The sequence below is a fragment of the Mobula birostris genome, chromosome 27, assembly GCF_030028105.1.
Source record: "Mobula birostris isolate sMobBir1 chromosome 27, sMobBir1.hap1, whole genome shotgun sequence".
NCBI classification, from domain to species: Eukaryota; Metazoa; Chordata; class Chondrichthyes; order Myliobatiformes; family Myliobatidae; genus Mobula; species Mobula birostris.
The window spans coordinates 15,648,421-15,673,344 of NC_092396.1; the positions used below are offsets into that span (position 1 = coordinate 15,648,421).

At 43.3% G+C, this 24,924-nt stretch overlaps 1 protein-coding gene across 2 annotated transcripts in view; it reads left to right on the plus strand.

The window, feature by feature from the left end:
- The window catches only part of plch2a (phospholipase C, eta 2a), a 328,352-nt gene that overhangs the window by 171,667 nt on the left and 131,761 nt on the right, over positions 1-24,924 (plus strand). The window contains exons 4-5 of one of the 2 annotated variants that reach the window (XM_072244834.1): positions 10,219-10,462; positions 13,437-13,566. In XM_072244834.1, the coding sequence (XP_072100935.1) occupies positions 10,219-10,462; positions 13,437-13,566 (374 nt within the window). Of the gene's footprint in view, positions 1-10,218; positions 10,463-13,436; positions 13,567-24,924 lie in introns of those variants that run through there. The other variant, XM_072244833.1, reaches the window with a different exon arrangement.

The following is a 24,924-nucleotide window of genomic DNA, read 5'->3' on the forward strand; positions in this document are numbered from 1 at the left end:
ACATCCTTGCTTTTATATTCTAGCCCTCTCTAAAGGAATGCTAACACTGCATTTGCCTTCTTCACCACCAACTCAACCTGCAAGTTAACAGGTAGAAAGAATTGAGCGTTGTACAGCATCATAGGTTGAAGGGCCTGTTCCTGTGCTGTATTGTTCTATGATCTGTTTTGGATGTATCAGCCAATCCTGGATGGCTAGAGGCAAGGACAACCCTCAGATCCCATTGTTTGGCTCATTGGTAATGTCAGGATGCTCCCTGCCTTTTGGGTGATAGTAGAGCCATGCAGCTCTTGGCAGGAAATGATGTGTGTTTAGATCTGTTGTCAGCTTAGGGATTTAATACAGGACCTCCTGGCCTTTTATAGAAATGGCAGTGTGATCAATGTCCAGGATGTTGGGGAGAGCTCTCTGCTCCTTGTTTAACTTATGCCAAACCATCTTATCCTTCCACTTGAGAAAGCAAACAGGACATGCCTTAGCGAAAATCAAAACAAAAACTGCACTTGTTGGAAATCTGAAATAAAAATGAGAAAATGCGGAGAGTAAATGTTTCAGGTCTCCCGTAAGGTCTTCGATCTGAAATATAAATGCTGTTTCCCCTTCCACGGATGCTGTCTGACCTGCTGAGGCTTCTGTTTTAATTTGAGACCCCATTTAATGTCTCCTCTGAAAGACAGCACTCTGACAGAGTGACACTCCCTCAGTACAGCCCTGATTTCAGCTGAGATTACGTCCTTGTGTCTCAGGAATGGCATTCAAACCAGAGGCTGGAAGGTGGCCCAGAGTCATTGACTTCAGTAGAGGAGGACCTAAGTTATAAGGAAAGATTAAATAAGTTAGAACTTTATTATTTGGAATGTAGAAGACTGAGAAGTTTAATGGAGGTACACAAAATTATGAGGGGTATAGATAGGGTAAATACAAGCAGGCTTTTTCCATTTTAGGTTGCACTGGTCTACAACCAGAGGTCATGGGTTAAGGGTGAAAGGTGAAAAGTTTAAGAGGAACATGGGGGAAGCTTCTTCAGTTAGAGGGTTGTGAGAGTGTGGAACGAGCTGCCTGCACAAGTGGTGCATGCAAGCTCAACTTCAACTTTTAAGAGAAGTTTGTTTAGGTACACGGATAGCAGGGATATGGAGGGCTAATGGTCCCAGTGCAGGTAGATGGGAGAAGGCAGTATCAATGGTTCAGCATGGACTAGATGGGCTGAAGGGCCTGTTTCTGATCTGTACTCATCTATGACTAGAGGTAGGAAAACAGATTCAAAGGGAAGGAAGAGAAACCAGAAAGATATTTACAGAGGCAGAAATGTGGTTCAGTGGGCTGTTCCTCCAGAGAAGATTTGAAAGGATGACTACAATGATTGTTTGCTTTCTTTGTTTTAAAATGCCCACCAGAAACTCTGCTGTCAGTTCACTCATTATTACTCAGATGCACTGATTGTTCCTGAGTAATTATTCTGCTGAACTATAATCTATGGTTTATCCTTCAAGAGATTTAACAAAAAAAAGCCTGATTATCACATCTGTGAGGAACTCCAGAAGTGTTGCTTAATAAGATGCAGAGGAAATTGAAAATGAAAGTGTGCTAGTAATCAGATTGGTCAGTGCCTGGGTAAACTGTGACAAGTTTATGATGTGCATTTAGTGGTGAGGGAGGCACACCTAGAACACTGGAAAGAGTTCAAAGAACATGGCTCTGGACAAACTGGACTAGTGTTCCTCATCACAAATCGAGAGCAGTGATGACAGCGGGAAATCAGAAGATTTCAATGCAGCTGTAACCTGAAAATGTAAGCCTGTTCATCTTAAAAACGAGTAAGGAGTTTGGAAAAGAAAACATGCAGTCCCTACAGAGGGATGCAAAACACAGGCACTAATATCGAACAAGAGAAAATCTTGCGGATGCTGGGAATCCGAGCAACCACACACAAAATGCTGGAGGAACACAGCAGGCCAGACAGCATCTAGGAAAAGAGTACAGTCGACATTTCGGGCCGAAACCCTTCAGCAGGTACTTAAATGATGAGTTTGTGAGGGATATAGACAAAAACTTCTTGCAGATAAATATAAAAAATGGCCTTCTGTTTTCTACCTAATAAACCCCCCAAATAAACATTTTTATGTCCTATGATGTTCTAAAATCATTAACGTGCTTTAATAGACACATTAAAATATTTAAATGCATAGTCAGAAATAATATTAGTTAACAAACTTTTCCACTAAAACTTAAAAACAATGATCAGGTTTGCATTCACAGGATACAACTGTGTAAGCAATGATATCTCTAGATCGGTGCAAAGCGAGGAGCCACTTGACCCAAGTGGTTTGGAAACTAATCTCTATATTTTATTGACAATGGTTGGTTTCTCAGTGTTTATGTGCATATAGATATCTTTGTTAGAAAAAAGTCAACAGGAGTTGAGACTAACTTGTCACGACACAGATCCTCGGGTAGTAAATTAGTGATAATGAATATAGATCCAATATGGATCATAGAGGGTGGTTGGAGAGTGAAAGTTCTGTCACAGGAAGTAGTTGAGCTAAACATCCTGCATGCTTTTAAGTGGGGGGGGCAAGAACTTCAAGGTATTGTGTATTTAATATTTTAGTAATATTTGAGTAATATTGTAAATATATTGTTTGATTAAGCATTCTTTGTTGTTTACATAATGCATTGCACATTATATGTAAAAGTATGTAAATGGCATATGTCATCACACCACCACGTTGTATGCGCAAACTTCGCTTAAAATAAAAGCTAAGTTTAACTCGCATTTCGGACTCCTTTAAATTAGTTTTATGTTTTGGAGTTACAAACATAACAAAAGGTATACTAATTGGTGAGAAGGGGGCTAGGAGAAACATCACCAAGAAGAATTTGGGCTGAATGACCTCCATCTTTTTTCATAAAGTTCAATGAAAACCCTCTTCTGTGTAAGAAGGCGAGCACATTCCATTGCTGGGGAATTGAGCAGGAGAGATCTGATGGATAATGAGAATAAGCTGATAAGTGGAAAATGATTTCTTCTCTCTGATGGCGGTAAATGGAAAAGATTGTGAAACAAAATGAGATTCAAAGAGACGCAACTCAATTTCTTTCAAAACTTTTTTTTCTCTCTGCTCCAGCTTTCGAGCAAGCCCATTCCTTCTTGAATTATGGTGTTGCTTCTGCCTATGTCAACTGGGTGGAATGCTTTTTGTTCTCCACCTTCAGTTCGGAGAAGCAGAAATCAGCAAGCTTGTGGGGAAATGATGGAAGTTAATTGAAGAGAAGGATTGAGCTGATGTTCCTCGAAGGGGCTCAGTAATTAAATAAACTGCTTATCCTTGAACTATTTAAAGTGAAAACTTAATTTCTAATCTACATTTTGTTGTGTAGCCAAGATCACTGGTATTCCCTTGGCACAAATATTGATCCTGATAACAAAGAGAATGGTTTGACATCAAACACCTACTGAGCTACCCAATTATATCATCTCATTTAGAAACATTTACCTTCCACCTCCATCTTTTTGCTTCTTTTCTCATTGGAGACCTCCCTAGGTTGGAAGAATGTTAAAAGTGCAAGTAGGCCATTCAGCCCCTCAGATCAGACCTGATTTTCAATCTGAATTCCACTTCCTTGATTTACTCTTGCAGGCTTTTTATTTTGCTCTGATTGGGACCAAGAGCATTGCTGACAAGACTTTGCTGACAATCCACCAGCAGCGGATTGTGGGTCCACTCGTTGAACTATAAACTGTGAGGGAGATTTCCATTCTTCAAGAAAATAGGTGGTACAGTGACATAGCGGTTAGCGTAATGCTATTACAGTGACAGCAAGCCAGGTTCCATTCCCCATTCCATTCTGCCTATTAGGAGTTTGTTTGTTCTCACCGTGATCTCGTGGGTTTCTTCCAGGGGCTTCAGTTTCCTCCCACATTCCAAGAGGCTTATGGATTAGTAGGTTACTGGTCATGTGGGTGTAATTAAGCAGCACAGGCTCTTTCGACTGGAAGTGCCTGAAGTATCACTAGAATTAGGGGACATGGCCTCAAGATTCGGGGAGTAAATTTAAGAAGGAGGTGTGGAGGAACTGCTTTTCCCTGAGAGTGGTGAATCTGTGGAATTCTCTGCCCAATGACGCAGTGGAGGCTACCTCAGTAAATATACTTAAGACAAGGTTGGGTAGACTTTTGCATAGTAGGGGAATTAAGGGTTATGGGGAAAAGGCAGGTGGAGATGCGTCCATGGCCAGATCAGCCGTTATCTTATTGAATGGTGGAGCAGGCTGGACGGGCCAGACAGCCTGCTCCTGTTCCTATTTCTTATGGTTTTATTATGTTATCATGCGCTATCTCTAAATAAAAATAAATAAAAACAGTGTACAGGTTGGATCTCTTTGTGGTTTGTTTTACTGATCCCAACCTTTTAATTCCAGGAGGTTTAAGCTACACTGAAGTTCTGAGAGTGGGATTTGAACAAGTTTTCTGTTGAATTCCAAGTCTAGCTCTCTTCATTCCTGGAACAGCCAAGTAACTACATTGTTACCAAACCAACACCACCATTTGATGGAAAGGGGCTGTCGCTGATCTGATACCTCTGACCTCCCTCAGGGATGCCCATTAATTTGAGGTGACCCAAACTTTCAACTTTGACCCTACTTAGGAGAGAATCAATGCGGTTCTTCTGTATAACCTTTTGATGGACTGTAATGAGAGTCAAGAACTAATTATTCAATAACATTCACCACTGTAGCTTCTCTCTGATGTTTCTCCAAGATGCTGCCTGGACTGAAATGATGTCTCACTATTCTCATTTAGAGTCTTAGAGTCATAGAGAAATTCAGCACAGAAGCAGGCCCTTCTGAAACATTTAAACTGCCTAGTCCCATCGACCTGCACCCAGACCTTAGCCCTCAATACCCCTACCATCCATGGACCTAGCCAAGCTTCTCTTAAATGTTGAAATCGAGCTTGCATGCACCGCTTATGCCGGCAGCTCACTCCACACTCTCACATCCCTCTGAGTGAAGAAGTTTCCCTTCATATTCCCTTTAACCTCTTCACCTTTCACCCTTAATCCATGACTTCTAGTTGTAATTCCACCCAACCTCAATGGAAAAAGCCTGCTTGCATTTACCCTATCTATACCCCTCATAATTTTGTATACCTCTATCAAATCTCCCCTCAGTCTTCTACGTTCCAAGGTATAAAGTTCTAACCTATTCAATCTGATATACAGGTATCAGATTTATCCTTGATTTACAAGGGAAGATAGTTTTCTTCCACAGAGATGAGGAGAGAAGCGGAGATTGTTTTTCCTTAGGAGTGTTAACAGTATGAAGGGCTTTGAAAGAATGAATATTGAGGAATAGTTTCCACTACTAGAGAAGTCAGTAACCAGAGAAACCAGGGAAAAAAACTAGAGGGCAAATGTTTTCCATTCAGAATGAAGACATTGGAGGTCCATGAGTCAGTCCTCAGAGATTCAGAGGTGGATAGGATCAGTAGTTTTAAATTCCTTGGTGTTCTCATATCAAAGGATTTGTCCTGGGACTTGCACAGAAGTGCCAACACAAAGAAAGCATGACTGCGCTTCTACTTTCTTAGAAGTTTGCGTAGATTCGTCGTGTCACAAAAACCTTTGACAAACTTCTATAGGTGCACAGTGGAGAATATCCTGATTGCATCGTGGCATGGTATGGAAACACCAAAGCCCAGGAATGGAAGTGCTACAGAAAGTGGTAGATACAGCCCAGTCTATCACAGGCAAAGCCCTCTCCGCCATTGGGCACATTTACATAGCGCTCTGCTACAAGAAAGCAGCATCCATCATCAAGGCCACCCCCCACCATCCAGCCATGCTCTCTTAGTACTGCTACCATCAGGCAGGAGGGACAGAAGCTTTAGGTCCCACACCACCAGGATCAACTGACAGATTCACTTTCAAGGACACGTTCTCAGTATTATTTTTTATTTGCACCATTTGTCTTTTTTTGCACATTAGATATTTGGTCAGTCTTAGTTTATGTATAACTTCTCATAAATTCTTTATTTTCCTGTAAGTTCCTACAAGCAAATGAATCTCAAGGTACCATCTATATACTTCACAAAGATAGTGCTGGTGAGACATGGCGATGCTTTGCAGACAGTAAACAAAAGTACTAACAACTCTACTAAATATGCATTTTTTGGAATACCGTCACTGCAACCCGCAGCATGTAATTTCCCACTGGGAAGGTGTGCTTTTGAGCTGTTTGTAAGAACTGGTATTTTTGTGGTATCCCGAAATATTTGGTGAACTGGACTCTGGAGAATGCAGGTACAGCTGCGGTGGGCTTGAGGCTGGCCTGAAGCGGCAGGGCCCGGGCTCAACAGCTGGTAAGGAATCGATGTTTGGCCGGTTTAAGCACCGAGCCAGATTTAAAAGGTTATGGCATTAAGGCTGAGGGCAGAGCACAAACCGATGTTCAGCTCAGTGTTGAACCAAGTCCACAGCCGTGGCCTGCAGCCGTCAGCACTCGCCTCAGTGCTGAAACTGGCTCCATGGCTGTGGCCTGCAGCCATTGGGTTCCTGGACCAGCTGCAGTTCTGAACTGGCTCCATGGATGTGGACTTACTTTCAGGGACTCCGTGGTTCATATTCCATGGGTTGTTTGTTTACATGATTTGTTCTTTCGTTTTCATACATTGGATGGATGGCTGTCTTTGTGGTGTGGGGTTTTTCATGAATTCTATTGTGTTTCTTTGTTCTGTGGCTGCCTGCAAGAAGATGAATCTCAAGGTTGTATATGGTTTATGTACTTGGATAATAAATTTCCTTTGACTTTGAAAATGTAGGGATGTAGAAAGGTGAACTGATGTTGACCAGTAATTAATGTGCACAAATGACTCACAGGGAGAGGAACGAATGAGACCTGGCGACGATGTTTCATTGGGAGAAAGGAAACAAGTTGAAATAGTGAGAAGCTGTAGCAGCCAAGAGCAGGATTTGTGGAATCTGAATAAATTAGCCAAACCCAAGGAGGAAATGCCAACCAAATAGGGGCTGTGGAGCTGACAGTGTGGTAGAGAGAAAGGTCTACTTCAGTAAAAATGAATTAAAACCAGAAAATGCTGGAACTATTCAACAGGTCAGGCATCTGCGGAAGAAGAAACAGAGTCAACATTTCAGGTCCAAGATTCTTTGTCAAAACGGCATTCCCTGTCAGATCTCTTTCAACAGTTTCCCCAGGTTTACCCCTCGATCAGTTTCATTGAAACTGTACTGCAATTGTGTTAGTGTTTGGAGAGCTCACTTGAACCTTTTTTTTTCAATTGGTGCTTTTGGTAACTAGCTAGCACATAATATAAATGGATCAAACCCTACCCTCTCTTAGCTTTCTACTTCAGCTCGTACCTTGCTCTCCCACTCTTCCCTCCTTCACCCAAACCTTCCCTCCCTATCTCACTCCTTTTTCCCTCACCTTTCCTTCCCGTTCTCAGTCTAATTCCTTCTCCTGTTACTTTACAACAGCTTACGGGCAGTCATCCTTTTTTCCTTTCTTTTCCTCCCTCTCAAGTCCCCTATATTCTCTGCCCCTTGTTTCGTTCTCCCCTGCTTTCCCACACCATCCTTTCCTCTCGTTCTCACCCCTCCACTCTCTCCTCAACTCAACTCCTCTTCCCCCTACCTTTCTCTTCCTTTGCAACACAGACACAAACTGCTGGAGGAACTCAGCAAGCTTGGCAGCTTTTACAGAGGGGAATAAACAGTTGACATTTAGGGTCTCGGCCTGAAAACGTCGACTGTTTATTCCCTTTCATAGATGCTGCCTGATCCACTGAGTTTCTAGAGGATTTTGTTTGTGTTGCTCTGGACTTCCAGCATCTGCGGAATCTCTTGTGTTTATCATTTACTGCCTCTTCCTTCTCCCTCCCTTCTTTTCTCACCCTCTGCCTCTCTCCATCACTTTTCTGCCCCTCCCTCCTCACCTATCCTTTCCCCACCCCCTTGTCTCCCTCTGCCTGTCCCTTTTACCTCAGCCTCTGCCACAAGAGCCTGCCATTCTCTGACGTGACATCATACTGGTAGGATTCCATCGTCAACCACAGGTGGGGTCTCTGATAAATGGTGTCCACACTTGGAATGCAGCTTCACTTGTTTTAGAGCTGCAAAGGGATTGGTAACGTCCCACAGTACAAGTACCTCACAATGCCTGAAATGTGGTATAATTACTGTGCTATTAGCAGCCACTTATTCTGCAAATCACAAGCTGTAGTGCTGTTGGCTGGTACAATGAAGGAAACCTCCTTGTTTTCGTCAGGTTGTAATCAGAAACAATTATTTACAACATGCTGAAAGACTTATATTTAAAAAAACTGTAGTGTATTATCAGGGGGGGGATTGCAAGTATCTAATAATGGAATTGGAGGCCTATTTCTCTGGAAAGCCATTGGCTGCTGAATGGTCTATAAATGGAACAAATTGCCAAATATTGAGCAGCTCTTCTAGGTCATTAGGTCTTTGTTAAAAAGGGCATCGGGAGCTGGAAATGGGACAGCAGCTTCACGAAGGGACTCATAACCGCCTCGGTAATGACCGCCTTCTTTAGAATGACGTCCAGGATTGGGAGGACAATCAGCAGAGCTGACAAGCGAGCCAGCAGGTGGTTGAGCAGCCTCTGGCTGCAGCGAAGGATTTGCACTCTTCAACCTGAATGTGAAAGGGGCAGGGCTTTCTGATTACGTAAAGTTGCCAAGAATACTTCAATCTGTGGGGTTTACCTCAGCAAAGCTGGAGATTGAATGACTGGACCCAGAGAGTAGCTTTGAGAGGACGGAGTTGATCACAGGCATAATGATGCTCCCCACCATCCACTGGAGAGGCAGCAGATCAAATGGCACTCCATATTTCTCCAGTGACCTCCTGTATCCGAGCCTCTGCCATCCCACCAACCCAACCCATCAACATCTGCAGCCAGACAGGTGAAAGGAAGACTTGCATTTCTATAAACAAAAGAGATAAACCCAAAACATAAAATGCTGAAGGAAACCAGCAGGTCAGGCAGTATCTATCTACAGAGGGGAATAAACAGTCGATGTTCCAAGTCGAGACCCTTCATCAGGACGTAAGCTCTGCCCAAAAATTCAACAGTTTATTTCCCTCTTTCAATGTTGCCTGATCTGTTGAGTTCCACCTGCGTCTTGCGTGTGTCGAACTTATATTGTGTCTTTCACAATGTCAGAATGTCCCAAAGCCTTTTCACAATCAACAAAGCACTTTTGACGTGTGTTCAGTTATGGTACAGCCAAGCCTTATACAGCTTCGTATGATAAGGAGCAGATCATCCTGAATAAATATGAGCCAGGACACAGGGGAGAATTCCCCTGTTCTTTGAAATAATGCCATGAGTTACATTATACGCACCAAAGGGAGTAGATGAGATCTTGGTTTATCGCACTTTCAGTGGGTGGTCCAAAGGTTATGATTATTGTCAATGGAATCGTCAGCAGGAATTGTGCCAGCATTTCATCAACGGTGGTCCTAATATTTTTTTGCAGGATGGGTGAGCTCCTGCTCGTCAAGCCCAGGAAGACTGTGTCAAGGAGATGAAGGCAATTCCTATCAGCAGCCCTCACTGAGTCAGCTGAAGGCCAAAGACTCTCTCTGCGGCCCTGAGATTGTACCATAGCTGCAGTCACCCCCTTTAACCCCTGTTTTTTTAGTGAGTTGCCTGTTGTTACTAAATTAAGTACCATAGCACAGGAAATGGTAGGGATTCTTTCTCAATCTGCACTGGCTTCGCAGCTGAGTGCCAGGGACTGGGGATCTAGCCCCTGTGCCATCTAGTTACCATGGCAATGGGATTTACTTATGGTAAGCTGTTGAAGTGAATAACATCAGAGGTGAAATTGGGAGCAGCTGATTCCTGGCATGTAACGAGGCATTCAAATCCCTTCATGACCTCTGTCCTTGTCCTACAACTAGCACGTATGTCACTGTGCTCCTCCTGTGCCGAAGGCATTCATATTGTAGACTGGCAGCAGTCACAAGTCCTCTATGGCCCAGCAAATATTTAACACCCGAGCAATGTCTATCAAGCAGGACAGTTGTTTATGAGGTTTATCACCCTGCTGTGTCACTGCACTCTGATGTACATTGCAGCATGAAGCATGTGATGTGATTAGAAATCCTTTCTGTTACGCAAAGGTCTATGCTTTCTGTTGATAATGTCTCCTCTCTCTGTCTCCAGTTTCAATAGATGCCATTCGAGAAGTGTGTGAAGGGAAGCAATCAGAGATCTTCCAGCGGTATCCTGACGGGACCTTTGACCCCAACTGTTGCTTCAGTATTTACCACGGGGACCACATGGAGTCCCTTGACCTGATTTCATCAAATGGCGAGGAAGCGCGAACATGGATTACAGGCCTCAAGTACTTAATGGCAGGGATCAGCGACGAGGACAGTCTGTCAAAGCGGCAGAGGACACGCGACCAATATCCTTTACTGTCTTGGCCTTAGGCATTGCACTGATGTTTTAAACATTTTAGAGTGGCGGGCAGAATGTGGGCCAGCTGGTAGAGCTGCTGTCCCATGCCTCCAGTAATCTGAGTTTAATCCTGACCTTCAGTGCTCTCTATGTGAAAATTTAATTCTCCTGTGACTGTGGGGTTTCTCTGGGTGCCACGTTCCTTCACACAGCCCACAGATATGCGAGTTGATGGGTTAATTGGCCAAGTGTCTGGGAGGAATTGATGGGAAAATGGGATTAGGGTAAAAGGGTGGTCATGTTCACTGAAGCTCCTATTTCCATGATCTTAATTGCCTTAGAATAGATCCTCCAACGTTGACAAAACAGTGGCAGATCCCTCGTGGGGCCAGAACTGAATGATAGAATCTGTCCAGTCCAAGTTTATTGTCATGGGCATACATGCACAGGATATTAAAGTCATGAAAATTAACTTTTGGTAGCAGAAGTACTTTATAAGCATAAATTAATATAAACTCAAATGAACATAGTCACATGTTCACGTCTTCTTCTGCTGTTGATCACCCGATACATCTCTCCTTTGGGTGCAAGCACTTCCCACAGGTAAATATATGGAAAGCAAACTCTTTCCTACGCCAGTTGAATGAAGCTTGATCTTTAGTCAGTGAGAGCTTCTATCCATTGATAATTGATCAAATAAAAGTGTCCAAAACCAAGAAAATGGACATTTTTTAAAATTCATTTTTTCCCTCCCATCTTTTCGCCTATTCATTGATCATGGTAAATCTTGGAGCATCTATAACCAGTCCCAAGTCTACTAGTGAGGTGGCCCAGATCTTGAGGTAAGCTACTAGTTAGAGTATTCTTCCTTTCATTTAGGAATAAATCCCTGAGAGGGCCAACTCTTCGCTCATATTGCCTTTTGCAACTTGACTGTGGTTATATTTCATTAGGAGAGTTGAATGGGAAGAGATAACTCTTCAGAGTAGTGAAGCTAACTGAGGAAACCCCAATCTTTGGTGTCAGCTCCCCAGGTGTGATACAGTCAATTCCCTCTCACTGCTAATTTATCTTTATCACACGCCGTGTGCACAAGCTGTCTTGGTGTCTCATTTGAGATTGAATCAGCAATGAGACAGCGATGTTGAGAACAAACAATTTAAGCTCTCAGCCAATAAAACTCAGCCAGGGAAAGGCATGAAATGTACGGTAGATTGAAAGGAGGCTACCGGTCTTCCATCTGCCTGTCATCTCCTTTTCATCTGGTTCTACTTACCAGCTTCTGTCCATCCCTCCTCCACATTTCTACATTCTGGCCATTCTCCCCCTAAATCCCTGTCCCCGCAGGCCTGACGCAGCTTTTCAACTCAAATTGTTGACAGTCCTTTTACCTCCACAGATGCTGCTTGACCAGCTGAGTTTTTCCAGCAAGTTGTTTTTTTGTACCAACATTGGTACAATGTGGTTAAAAAAAAGTATTCAACTCATCCATTACATCTAAAGCTATCTCTTTTAAAAGTTGAGATGTGAGATCATTTTATCCTTGAGACTTTTTTTCACTTCATTAACTTCCCTAGAATACTTGTTGTCTAATATTAATTTCCTTTGCTTCCTCATTCTCACTAGATCTTACTTCTTTAGTATCTGGCACATACATGTCACTGAATGGTAAATATCCCACTTCCTATTAATGACCAAGATTGGATGTAGAAAGCAAATATGCAGGCAAACATCAGAACACTCAATCCTATCACATCACACTATTAATTTGACTGAAAGTGAGAAAAACTGTGGCTGATAATGGACAGCCGCTCAACAAAACACAAAATGCTGGAGGAATTCAGCAAGTCAGGTAGTATTTATGGAGGAGCTTAAATAATCGATGTTGTTCCAGCATCTGTAGAACCCCTTGTGTTGATTTATTCCTGCCTGCTTTCTCCATATTGAAACACTGCTCAGAGTAGAACCTCTATTCTTGGCACTTCAATGTTATCAAGGGTGTTACAGTCAGTAAGAAGGTGCTGCTTGGTGAATTCCCTGTATTTTAAAGAGCGCTTAGAATTTTTAAGACCACCAAGAGCAGCACACCCAGTTGTTATAAGAATCATAAAGTATCTATTTCATCAAATCCCTTGCCTTCAGTACCTCAATCATTCCAATTGCATCATTCAATCAACATCTCTTCAATCTTCACAATATTCCTCAATGATTCCCAATGTATCCAAATTCTTTTCCCATTGTTTCACTCAAATCCTGCCCACTATAATCAGGGTTTTCTCACTATAATGTCTAATCTCTACCCAATATTACACTTAACCCCCTCAGAACACATCCTTTAATCCTTATCATTGTGTCCCACAATCAATTATTGTTGTAATTGTTGTACCTTTTCACGCCTTGTAGCACATCGGATGGCATTTTTGCCATTTCTCTAGCATTTGACTGGTTTTTACGAGGCCGAGTTGCTAGCTCAATATTTAATCCAGCACAGATGGAAAGCGTGCAAGGAGCCGGCCGGATTCGGACTCGGGAGCGTTCAAATTCCAGTCCTGATGCCACTACACCACCAGCCAGCACAATCCATCATTACCCTAACCCTAAACGTAATTTCAATTTCCACTTCTCCCCATCCCTTAGCTCTAATTTCTTTTTGTGTCCCTTAATTCTTACAAATCTCAACCAAAATCCCCTAACTTCCTTAAACTTTCCTTAACTTTTCCCCAATTTAAATTCAAGGACTATCCATTTATATCTCATTTTACTAATGGACTTGCCAAAAATCAAAACAAGTTTGATCTATCTCAGGGCATCTCTGAAGCATGTCTAGGATAGACCAGGTATCCCATCAAACCCATAGCATCCACAGAGTGCACAAGGTACCCAGCTCCACACCACACCACTTGGAGACAATTTCAAGTTCCTAAACACTCCTAAGTGAAGAGAAGGCTTGTTTTTCTGGATTCTCTTTAACCAATTTTCATGTGGCTAAAGCAGACATTTGCAGAGGCGGATAAAAACGGGGACGGCTGCCTAAGTGTTGGTGAGGTCCTGCAGCTAATGCACAAACTCAATGTCAATCTGCCACGCCAGAAGGTCAAACAGATGTTCAAGGTAAGAATGTTTCCTGCACATCCATTCATTTAAACTTTTCCCGAAGTTGAGGCATATATTGAGCACATACCGACATTGACCTACCTTCTTGCACCTTCCTTCTGCGTGATGGAGAGGAAATTGGTATGGGTGGAGTGGGTGCTATTAGAACAGGAAGCAGCTTCATTTATATAGAGCCCTTCACATCCTCTGAGCATCCCAGAGTATTTTGCAGTCATCAAGGTACTTCAAAAGGTTGCACCCAAAAGTATAATCCATTCTTTAGTGATGTTGATAGAGTGGTAAAGCATTGACCAGATCGATGGGAAAAATTCCTTTTTTCTTCCTTAACGACTGTACGTTCTTTAACGTCCACCCAGTCTGAGTCTTTGGTTCACAGCTATTGTTGGCAGAATTTCAGGTGGTGACAAGAAGGCGTACAGGAGTGAGATAAATCAGCTGGTTGAGTGGTGTTGCAGCAATGACCTTGCACTCAATGTCAGTAAGACCAAAGAATTGATTTTGGACTTCAGAAAGGGTAAGACACCCGTCCTCATCCGTCCTTGGACTCACTTTACACTGCATGCTGTCGGAGCAGTGCTGCCAGGATAATCAAGGACACGACCCACCCAGCCAACACACCTTTCATCCCTCTTCCCTCCGGGAGAAGGCTCAGGAGCTTGAAGACTCATATGGCCAGATTTGGGAACAGCTTCTTTCCAACTATGTTAAGACTGCTGAATGGATCCTGACCCGGATCTGGGCCGTACCCTCCAAATATCCAGATCTGCCTCTCAGTATTTTTTGCGCTGCCTTACTTTCCCTTTTCTATTTTCTATTTATGATTTATAATTTCAATTTTTAATATTTACTATTGATTTGTACTCCAGGGAGCGCGAAGCACAGAATCAAATAGCGCTGTGATGATTGTACGCTCTAGTATCAATTGTTTGGTGACAATAAAGTAAAAGATCAGCAGTGGAAAGGGTGAGCAATTTCAAGTTCCTGGGTGTCAACATTTCTGAGGATCTATGCTGGGCCGAACATACCGATGCAGTTACAAAGAAGGCACAACAGCGGCAATATTTTATTCAGAGTTTGAAGAGATTTGGTTTGTTACCAAAGATACTCTCAGGTTTCTATAGATGTACCATGTATTCTAACTGGCTGCATCACTATCTGATATGGGGGTTTGGGTGGGGGAGTCACTGCACTGGATCGAAATAAGCTGCAGAAAGTTGTAAACTCAGTCAGCTCCATCACGGGCCCCCAGCATCCAGGATATCTTCAAGGAGTGATGCCCTTTAAAGGTGGCATCCATCATTAAGGACCCCCATCACCTGTGATAGCCTTTTTCTGATTACAATCATCAGGGAGGAGGTACAAGAGCCTGAAGGCACACACTCAACGATTCAGGAACAGCTTCTTCTCCACTGCCATCTGATTTCTGAATGGACATTGAATCCATGAACACTACCTCACTACTTTTTTATTTCTCTTTTTTACATTGCTTCAGTGGTTCCATTTAATATCAGAGAATGTATACAGTATACAACATGAAATTCTTAATTTTCTCAGATATCCACGAAACAGAAGAAAACCCCAATGAATTAATGATAGAAAACGTTAGAACTCCAAAGCCCCCCCTTCCCCCCCAAACACAAGCTGTTGCAAAGCATCAACCCTCCCTGTACTTGTTCTAGCAGGAATTATCACCCACCCCCACCACCCGCCAAGCAAGCAATAGCAAAGACACCATGATCTAGGTCCATCATAAATACAGTCCATAACCCGGCACTTTGTCTTGCCACAGGCTCTCTCTCTCTTACTAACAAGGGAGAAAGAGATGTCGCCCCTTCCATGGCGAGAGGGAGACCAACAAACAGCTCGTTGTTTCAATGTTACAGTCGGCAGCATCGCTTTTATTCTGAGTTTCTCCGACTCAAGAATCGGCAGCAAACTCTCTCTCACCATTGAGAGAGAAAGAGAGCGATCACCTGAGTGTAGAGGCCTTCAGCAGCCGCACTCACTGTCTCGACGTCCCGATATCCTGTGATGCTTTGGTTGGCGACACCAGCGAGGAATCAAGTCCACAGGGCCGCACCTTGAAGGCACATGTCTTTCAGGCTGCTCCTGGAGATATTGAGAAACGACTGGTCAGTGTTGAGTGCAGCTCTAGATCCCGGATTCCACCAGAAACCCAGCCACCTCGAAAAGGAAAAAAGAGACATTAAAGAGAGGAATTTAAGCTGCTTCACAGATGAGCTCGAAGAATTCACCCTCTGACACCATCTCAGCTCCTCCCCCCTCAATTAACTTATTTAATTTAACTTTATATACCCATACACACACACACATACACTTCCTGTAATTTACAGTTTTTGATTATTATGTATTGCAACATATCGCTGCCGCATAACAACAAATTTCGCAACATGAAGGTGATATTAAGCCTGATTCTGATTGGTCAGCTTTCCTAAAAATCTCCCAAAAATGTTGTCAATTTTTATTTGATAATGTTCCTGTGAAACCCTTGGAAAAATGTAATACAAGGATAGGTTATTGTTACTTGAGCTACCTAGAAATGAACCGAGAAACTGGAATAGTTTCAATTAACTTACCATGCAAACTAGATTCAAGCACTCCTCAGATGGGGCACATGATTCACCAATGTAATTACTGTCTTCATTGCTATGTGGCTCTATGGTTTATAGTCCATTTGTACTCTCGATGCATCAGTAAATAGGAAACGGAGCAGAAGTAGGCCCAAGAGCCCCTTGAGTCTGCTTTTTTATTCATAAATAACATTGCTCTTCTATTCATGACCTCAGCTCCACTTTTCCGCCTGTTTCCCATAACCCTTGCGACCCCTATAAACAAAAAAGACCTATCTTGGCCTTGAATATATTCAATGATTTAGTCTCTGTTGGATAATTCCAAAACACATGACTTCGTCATTTGTCTTAAATTAGTGTACGCCTTGTTCTGAATCTCTGCCTCTCAGTTTGAAATTCTCCCATGAAGTACAGCATCCTCTCAGCATTGACCTTCCCAAGGCCTCAATAATATCATCTAAGCTCCAATGCTTAAAGGGTTAAGATGCTCAGCCTTTGATCATAAGACAATCATTTCATCCTCAAGGAATTCACGCCTGAGAACCTACTTTCAATACGAATACTTTACTCCTTAAACAAGGAGTCCAAACTTAGCCAAGTGTGGCCTTACCAAAGCCCTTTAGCAAGAAGACCTATAATGAAATGCAGACTGCATTGATGTAATACAGATATTGACACTGATGGTAGCTAGGTTTGACAAGTACACAGAAAGGCCTGCAACAGACCTCCTCAGGTTATGAAATCCCACCCATACATATGAATGAGTAATTTAAGAGAGTGGAGGGATGGAATTATTGGCTGGTGTGGAGCTACAAGGCTCTTCTGCCAGTAGGACCAGGGCATTTCTGTGTGCCTATTTCCCCACACCCCACCAAGCCACAACAATCAGGGCCAGGCTGAGGAAAGCAGAGCTTTGCTGAGCAGACTCATTCATTCACTTGAGTCAGTGAGGCCGGCTGAAAGCCACTCTTTCTGCAGCTCTTCACTATCCGACAGTTGTTTCTGTGATGATTCTCTCCCTCACTCGTTGTTCATTTCATTGGCTTTTCAGTTACAGAACATTCAAAGGAATAGAAACCTGTTGCAACCCGGGGACTACTTCTGGTTTGAATGATCCTGAACACTGTCTTGGGCATTAAAGAATAAGTCATCTGGAGTCATAGAGCTCTGTAGTACAGAAACAGACCCTTCAGCCCATCTAGTCTGTGCCAAGCTGTTATTCTGCCTAGTCCCATCAATCCACAGCTGGACCATAGCCCTCCATACCTCTCTCGTCTATGAACTTATGAAAACTTCTTTTAAATGTTGCAGTCAACTCACATCCACCACTTCCACTGGCAGCTTGTTCCACCCTCTGAGTGAAAAGTTCCCCCTCAAATTAAATATTTCAACTTTCACCCTTCACCTATGACCTCTAGTTCTAGTCCCACCTACACTCAGTAGAAAAAGCCTGCCTGCTGTTACCCTATCTATACCCCTCATAATTTTGAATCTCTAGCAAATCTCTCCTCATTCTCCTACTCTCCAGAGAATAAAATCTTAACCTATTCAAATTTACCCTGTAACTTAAGTCCTTAAGTCCTGGAACATCCTTGTAAGTTTCCTCTGCACTCTTTCAATCCTGTAGGTAGGTGACGAAAACTGCAAACTGTACACAAATTTGGCCTCATCAATGCCTTAAACAACTTCACATGGCACCCTCACTCCTGTACTTGATGCTTTAATTTAGGAAGGGCAATGAGCCAAAAGCTCTTTGCGACCCTATCTACCCATGACACCACCTTCAAGGAGTTATGGATCTGTATTCCCAGATCCCTTTGTTCTACCGCACTCCTTAATGCCCCACTGTGCCCACTGTGCAAGTTCTACCCTGGTTTGTCCTTTCCAAAGTGCACCACCTTATAGCTGTCTGCATTAAACTCCATCTGCACTTTTTCAGCCTATTATTCCAGCTTTGATAGCCTTCCTCGCTGTCTACTATGCCCTCGGTGTTCATGTTGTCTGCAGATTTATTGATCCAGTTTATTACACTATCATCCAAATTACTGATATAGATGCCAAGCTACAAAGGATCCAACAATGAATCCTGCAACATATTACGAGTCACAGGCCTCCAGTCAGAGGGGCAACTAGTTACTATTGCTCTCTGACTTCTCCTGTTAAGTCTGGGTTCCCAACCTTCTTTATGCCATGGATCCCTACCATTAACCGAGGGGTCCGTGGACCCCAGGTTGGCAACCCCTGTGCAAAGCCACTGTTGAATCTGGTTTACTAAGCTACTGAACCTTCATGATCAGCTTCCCATGCAGGACTTTGTCAAAGACCTTGCTAAAGTCCATGTAGACAAAATCCACTGCCTCCCCTTCATTGACGTTCCTGGTAGCCTCCGGAAAAAAACTTCCTGTCAAAACCAAACTAATGGTTTGGATTAGGACACGCATTTTGCAATGATGGTACCCCTGTTGATCATTTCAAATGATGATATATTGCTCCCAGTTAGTCAACACTAAGTGTGAGTAACTGACCCGTTAGCCTCAACACATTCTAGCTCCTTTACAGATGTCTTTACCTCCCCTCCACTCTGCTTTTCTCCAGGATCACTCCCTCCGTAATTCCCTTGTCTGTTTGTCCCACACCGCACCTCCTGGCACTTAACCTTGCAAGCAACCCAAGTGCTACATCTTCCCATTCACCTCCTCCCTCACATCCATTCAGGGGTCCAATCAGTCCTTCCAGGTGAGGCCACGCTTCGCCTGCGAACCTGCTGGGGTCGTCTATTGTGTCCGGTGCTCCCGATGTGGCGTCCTTTACATTGGTGAGACCTTGTCGTGAGTTGGGGATCGTCTTCCTTGAGCACCTCCACTCCATCTGCCAAAAGTGGACCTTCCTGGTGGCCAAACGTTTTAATTCCGATTCCCGTTGCCGTTCCCGTTCCGACATGTCAGTCCATAGCCTCTTCTTGTGCCAAGCTGAAGCCACACTCAGAGTGGAGGGGCAACATCTTATACGCCGTCTGGATAGCCTCCAACCTGATAGCTTGAATATCGATTCCTCCTTCCACTTAAAAAGAATTGTTCCCTCCCCCTCTCCTCTTCTTCTATTCCCCACTCTGGCCTTTTACCTTTTCTCACTTGCTTATCACTTCTCCTTCTCCTCCTTTCTCTAATGGCCCGCTCACCTCTCCTATCAGTTTCCTTCTTCTCTAGACTTTTACCTTTCCTACCCACCTAGCTTCACCAATCACCTCCGAGGTAGCCTCCTTCCCCTCCCCCCACCTTTTTATTCTGTCGTCTTCCCCCTTCCATTTCAGTCCTGAAGAAGGGTCTCGGCCCGAAACGGCGACTGTTTATTCGTTTCTGTAGATTTTGCCTGACCTTCTGCATTCCAGCATTTTGTGTGTGTGTGTTGCTTTGGATTTCCAGCGTCTGTAGACTTCCTTATGCTTATCATATTTTATTGCCGTTTGAGGATCCAAAAGCCTAGGTCCGAGGCAGTTAAAGTAAAGAAGAGGAATATAAAAAGCTGAGTTTGAAAGCAATTGATGATATCCTGTTGAAGAAAACGCTTAGATTTATATAATGATTCATAACAGTTTCACAAAACCTACACAATTTGCTTAGAATGATTTACAATGGCTTGATAAAGAATTAGATCATGTATAAATGTGGTGGGAGATGCTTTTGGGAGTTTAATCTCAAATCCCTCCTACATTATTTAATCTGTTCAACTAAAAGGCATGTGGTTCCAGGCACAGAGGAGACAACTGATTGGAAATAAATATATAGCAAAAGAAACCAGACAGAAGTACAGAGATCAGTATACTGGTCTAAAATATTTTTATTCTGAGCTAGTTTCGTACTTCCTCATATAAAGAGGATGAACAGGTGATCTGTGGGGGTTTGCTACTGTATGAGGGAAGGGTAGGTGCAAGTTCCGTCTCTGGTGACCACTAATGTGAACATCAATTTGATACGCTTTAACCTCGACGTTCTTCAAATGCTCTCCCCCACTCCCATCAGCTGAGGAGGAGTCAATGGGGGGAGGTTAAGCAATTTAATGGGTCATTTAGGAAAATGAGTGGTTACATGAACATCTGTCCCCTCTCACCAGTGTCACTGGACACAATGACGCTGTGCAAGGTCTTCCATTCCTTTAAACAACATAACAGATAGCCGGCATTTTTCGGGTTGTGTAAATGAGTTTTGACGTAAAGGGTTTTCTTAAAGGTTCAATATAATATTGTCTAGTTTCTTCAGCCTTTGCAGAATTACACACACCATTAAGTAATGACTGTACTTAATAGCGAGTGCCATATGTCATTACCCAGCCCAGATGGTTGAGCCTAACACATAATCACAAGTGTCTCAAGGCCTATTTGAAGAGAGCTTAGCTTCATTTTTGTATTTTCCATATTGTTTGTATGACCATCATTTTCCAAATCTTTTAAAACCTTTGTTTGGAAACACAGGTCCTTCAGGCCACAATGTTGTGTTGACCTTTTAACCTACTTCAAGATCAATCACTTCCCTCAGACGTAACCTTCCATTATTCTTTCATCCACAGTTTAAAGTAAAATTCATTATCATAACATTCGTGTTGCCACAGACAGCCCTGAGATTCTTCTTCCTGCAGGAAATCTATAGAATAGTAACTGTAAACAGGATCAATGAACAACAATCTGCGCAAATGCAAGTATAATTAAATAGCAATAAATAACGAGAGCATGAAATTACAAGATAAAGAGTCCTTAAAGTGAGACCATCGGTTGTGGGAACACCAGAAATAGAATGAGTGTAATTATCCCTTTTTGTTCAAGAGCCTGATGGTTGAGGAGTAGTAACTATCCTTGAACTTGGCGGTACAAGGCAATTGAGGCAATTGTACCTTCTGCCTGATGGCAGCAGCGAGAAAAGAGCATGGCCTGGGTCGTGAGGATCTTTGATGATGGATGCTGCTTTTCTATTGCAATATTTCATGTAGACGTGCTCAATGGTTGGGAGGGCTCTACCTATGATGTACTGGGCCGAATCCACTACCTTTCGTAGAATGTCCAGTTCAAAGGCATTGGTATTCCCGTACCAGGCCGTCATGCGACTGGTCAGCACACTTTCCACCACTCATCCACGTGCTTATCCAAACGTCTCTTAAATGCCCCTAATGTATATTGTCTCTACCCACAACCCTGGTAGCAGATTACATTTGCACCCACCACTCTGCGTAAAAAACTATCTCTGATATCCCCCTCTATAGTTTACTCCAGTCCCCATAAAATTATACTCCCTTGTATTGGCCATTTCTGCCCTGAGTAAAAGGCTGTCCACACTATCATCTTATACACCTCTATCAAGCCACCTCTCACCCTCCTTCACTCCCAAGAGAAAATCCCTAGGTTGCTAAACCTTTCAAGTTTAGTTGTCAATAAACTGTACACATGTATACAGCAAAATGAAACAGCGTTTCTCTGGGGGTCAGGGTGCAAAACAGAGTACATTCAGTCACATACAGCACACAGTACATACAGTTACAATAGCATATTAAGTCAAAAAAAATAATTTTAGCCCAAATGTCTGAGTGGCACGTGCTGAAGATTGGTGGTGCATGGGATGTTGTCCTGGAGCCACGTTTCTGCAAGGACAAGTACACAGCAGTTTCTGATCACAATTCGGCTTGTCTTCCACGGAGTGAACACTGGAGAGCAGCACCAACGGGAGAGTTGGCCTGCAGGGGCCAGCCCTCAACCCAGCATGCCCTCTGTTCTCTGCCACACCTCCTCCCCGAGTGACTGTAACCGATGTCGTCACAACATGAGGGTCTGCTCCACACAACTTAGAGCACACAGCTCCCCGCCATTGGTCTCGCCAATGAACCAATGAATCAGACTTACAGTGTTTTATATTACCAATGTCCAACAGGGTCTTGCGATCCTAAGAAAAACGTTTTTGAAACATATTTGCACCATTTGTTGGACCCAGAGAGGTCATTGCAACCAAGCACGCCGCCATCTTACCAAAGGGACATGCTCCCTTCTTCACAAGACATGCCCTTGAATCTTGGTAGATTCATGGTAAATCTTCTCTCCTCACAATACTACCAATCTTTGTGTTAACTGCAAAATTACTAACCCACTCTTCCATTTCCTCATCCAAGTCATAAAAATCACCAAGAGCAGGGATCCCTGAACAGGTATCTGCAGAACTCCACTAGTCACCGATCTCCAGGCAGAATGTGTTCCATCTAATACCAGCCTCTGCCTTCTGTGAGCAAGCCAATTCTGAATCCACACAGGCAAGTTCCCATGGATCCCATGCCTCCTGACTTTCTGAATTAGCCTTTCATGAGGATTCTTGTCAAACATCTTACTAAAAATCCATATACACCATATCCACTGCTCTACCTTCAAATTGTTTCATCACTTCCTTGAAGAATTCATTCAGGCTTGTGAGGCATACCTTGATCCGTAATGACTATCTCTAATCAGACTATGCTTCTCCAAATGCTCATTAATCCTGTCTCTGAGAATCCTTTCCGATAGTTTGCCCATCACTGAGGTGAGACTCACTATTCTATGATTTCCAGGATAATCCCTATTGCCTATCTTGAACAAAGGAATAACACTTGCCATCTTTCAAGTTTCTAGTACTATCCTGCGGCCAGTAAGGATGCAAAGATCATTGCCAAAGGCTCAGCAAACTCTTCCCTCACTTCCCCCGAGTAACCTGGGGAATATCTCACCCAGCCTTGGGAACTTATCTATTGTAAAGTTTTTCCAAAAGTCCCAGCACATATCCTTTCTTAATGTTGACATGTTCTAGCATATCAGCCAGTTTTACATTGTCCCTCCATTTATCACAGTCCCTCTAACTGGTGAATTCCTTAAGGATCTGTCCCTGATCAGTCCTATCCTCACTCTAATGAAGCAAGTTAATTTTCATATAGCAACACCTAATTTTATCGGGAAATTTTCCCTTCCCTGCTGCTTTCTCCTATGGTTTCTGATTCTAAGATAGACTAGTGAGTGACCCCCCCGTAATCCAATCTCAGACCCAGTTAACTCGGTGATAACTGACAAAATCTATCACTCAGCTGGCTGGCAAACCACAGCTCAATCTTTATCCACCTTTAATTTGAGTCAGTGTTTGACGATGAAGGAAATGGAGCTTGTAAGTGCAGCCAGTTCCACTCTCCAGCTGGAAGACCAACAATGCACAAACAATTTTGACAGTTCACAGAGTACAGTTGTCCACTATGGCTCATATACCTCGAGGTTTTACCCCCATCCTGACACTCCAGCCACTGTCTACCAACGTGCTCTTCTTGTGGTCCCTGCCTTTTACCAATCAGAAAATGAATCGCTTCTTTGTTCCCCAGTTGGATGCTTCTCAAACCTAATTTTTCCCCACCCTCCCAACTCCCCCTCTCCCTCCATCAATGCCTTTTGCAAGTAATGAAGAACGCAGGTCTTTAACACAATATGCTGGAAAGCTAGAGCAACACACACAAAATGCTGGGGGAACCCAGAGGGTCCAACAGAATCTTTGGAAAGGAATAAAGGGCCAAGACCCCTCATTAGGACCTTAATGTTTCTTTGGCCTGTACAGAGCAATCACCTGAAGATTGCAGGCATCCTCAAGGATTAGCGGCCGTGACAGGGAGTTATGCTGAATGGGACCGCTGGCTGGAATAACGGTTCCGCACCAAACAGCCTCTTTCTCTGGCAAGGAGTGAACTTAACCTCAATTAAATTCAAAATCCAAAGATGCAGACTGTTGATAATATCTTAACCACCTCTCCTCCTGCTGCTTTTGAAGGCATGAGTTCTTTCCCACCCTCTGAGCTTTCCTTGCACCAATCACCGGTTCTTTGCACCACCTTGAGTTTGTTGATAGTTAAGTCTAATCCATAATCAGACCCAGGCAATCCCCAACTGTGAATACATGTGAAATTTAAGAGAAAGAGACTGAGATTAGCCATCCATTGCAGATACGAGGTGCCAGGCAGGAAGGGAACAGAAGGATGAAAGCGAGGACTAACCTGTGTCGAAGTTCAAAATGAAAGCGACAGAACAGTAAAACCAAGAGGATAGGTTACAAAGGATATTCAGTCTAGTCAGCACATTGAAACTAATCATCTTATATGATTCCCCACCCTCTAGTGACCCTCATTCCCTTTCTTCTATGGTTCACTGTCCTCTCCTTTTAGATTTCTTCTTCTTCAGCCCCTGACATCTTCCACCAATCACCTCCCAGCTTCTGACTTCATTCCCCTCCCCACCCACCCATCTTCCCCCTCACCTGGCTTCACCTATCACCTGTCAATTTATATCCCTTCCCCCACCCCATTGTCTTATTCTGGCGTCTTCCCCCTTCTCTTCCAGTCACGATGAAGGGTCTCTGCCCGGAACATCAACTGTTTATTCCTCTCTCCATAGATGCTGCCCGACTTGCTGAGTTCCTCCGGTAACTTGAGTGTGTTTCTAGATGATTCCAGTAGCAGCTTGTACACAAGATGACTTGATGCCATTATACATCCCAACATACGACACACTCCTAGTGAAATCTGGTGCTTTATCTCGAGATATCCCCAGTGGAATAATAATCACAGTCAGATGTTTTACCTATCAGGGTTGGGTAGGAAATAGGTCCAGGGGGAATTGTGCAAGTGGATTAAATGTCAGTCGGATCCAATAGGTAAGCAGTTGAAACACTGAAGAATCATCAGACAGAACTGTGATTGTTTGATGTACGTGGGCAGCTCTGCTCCAGGG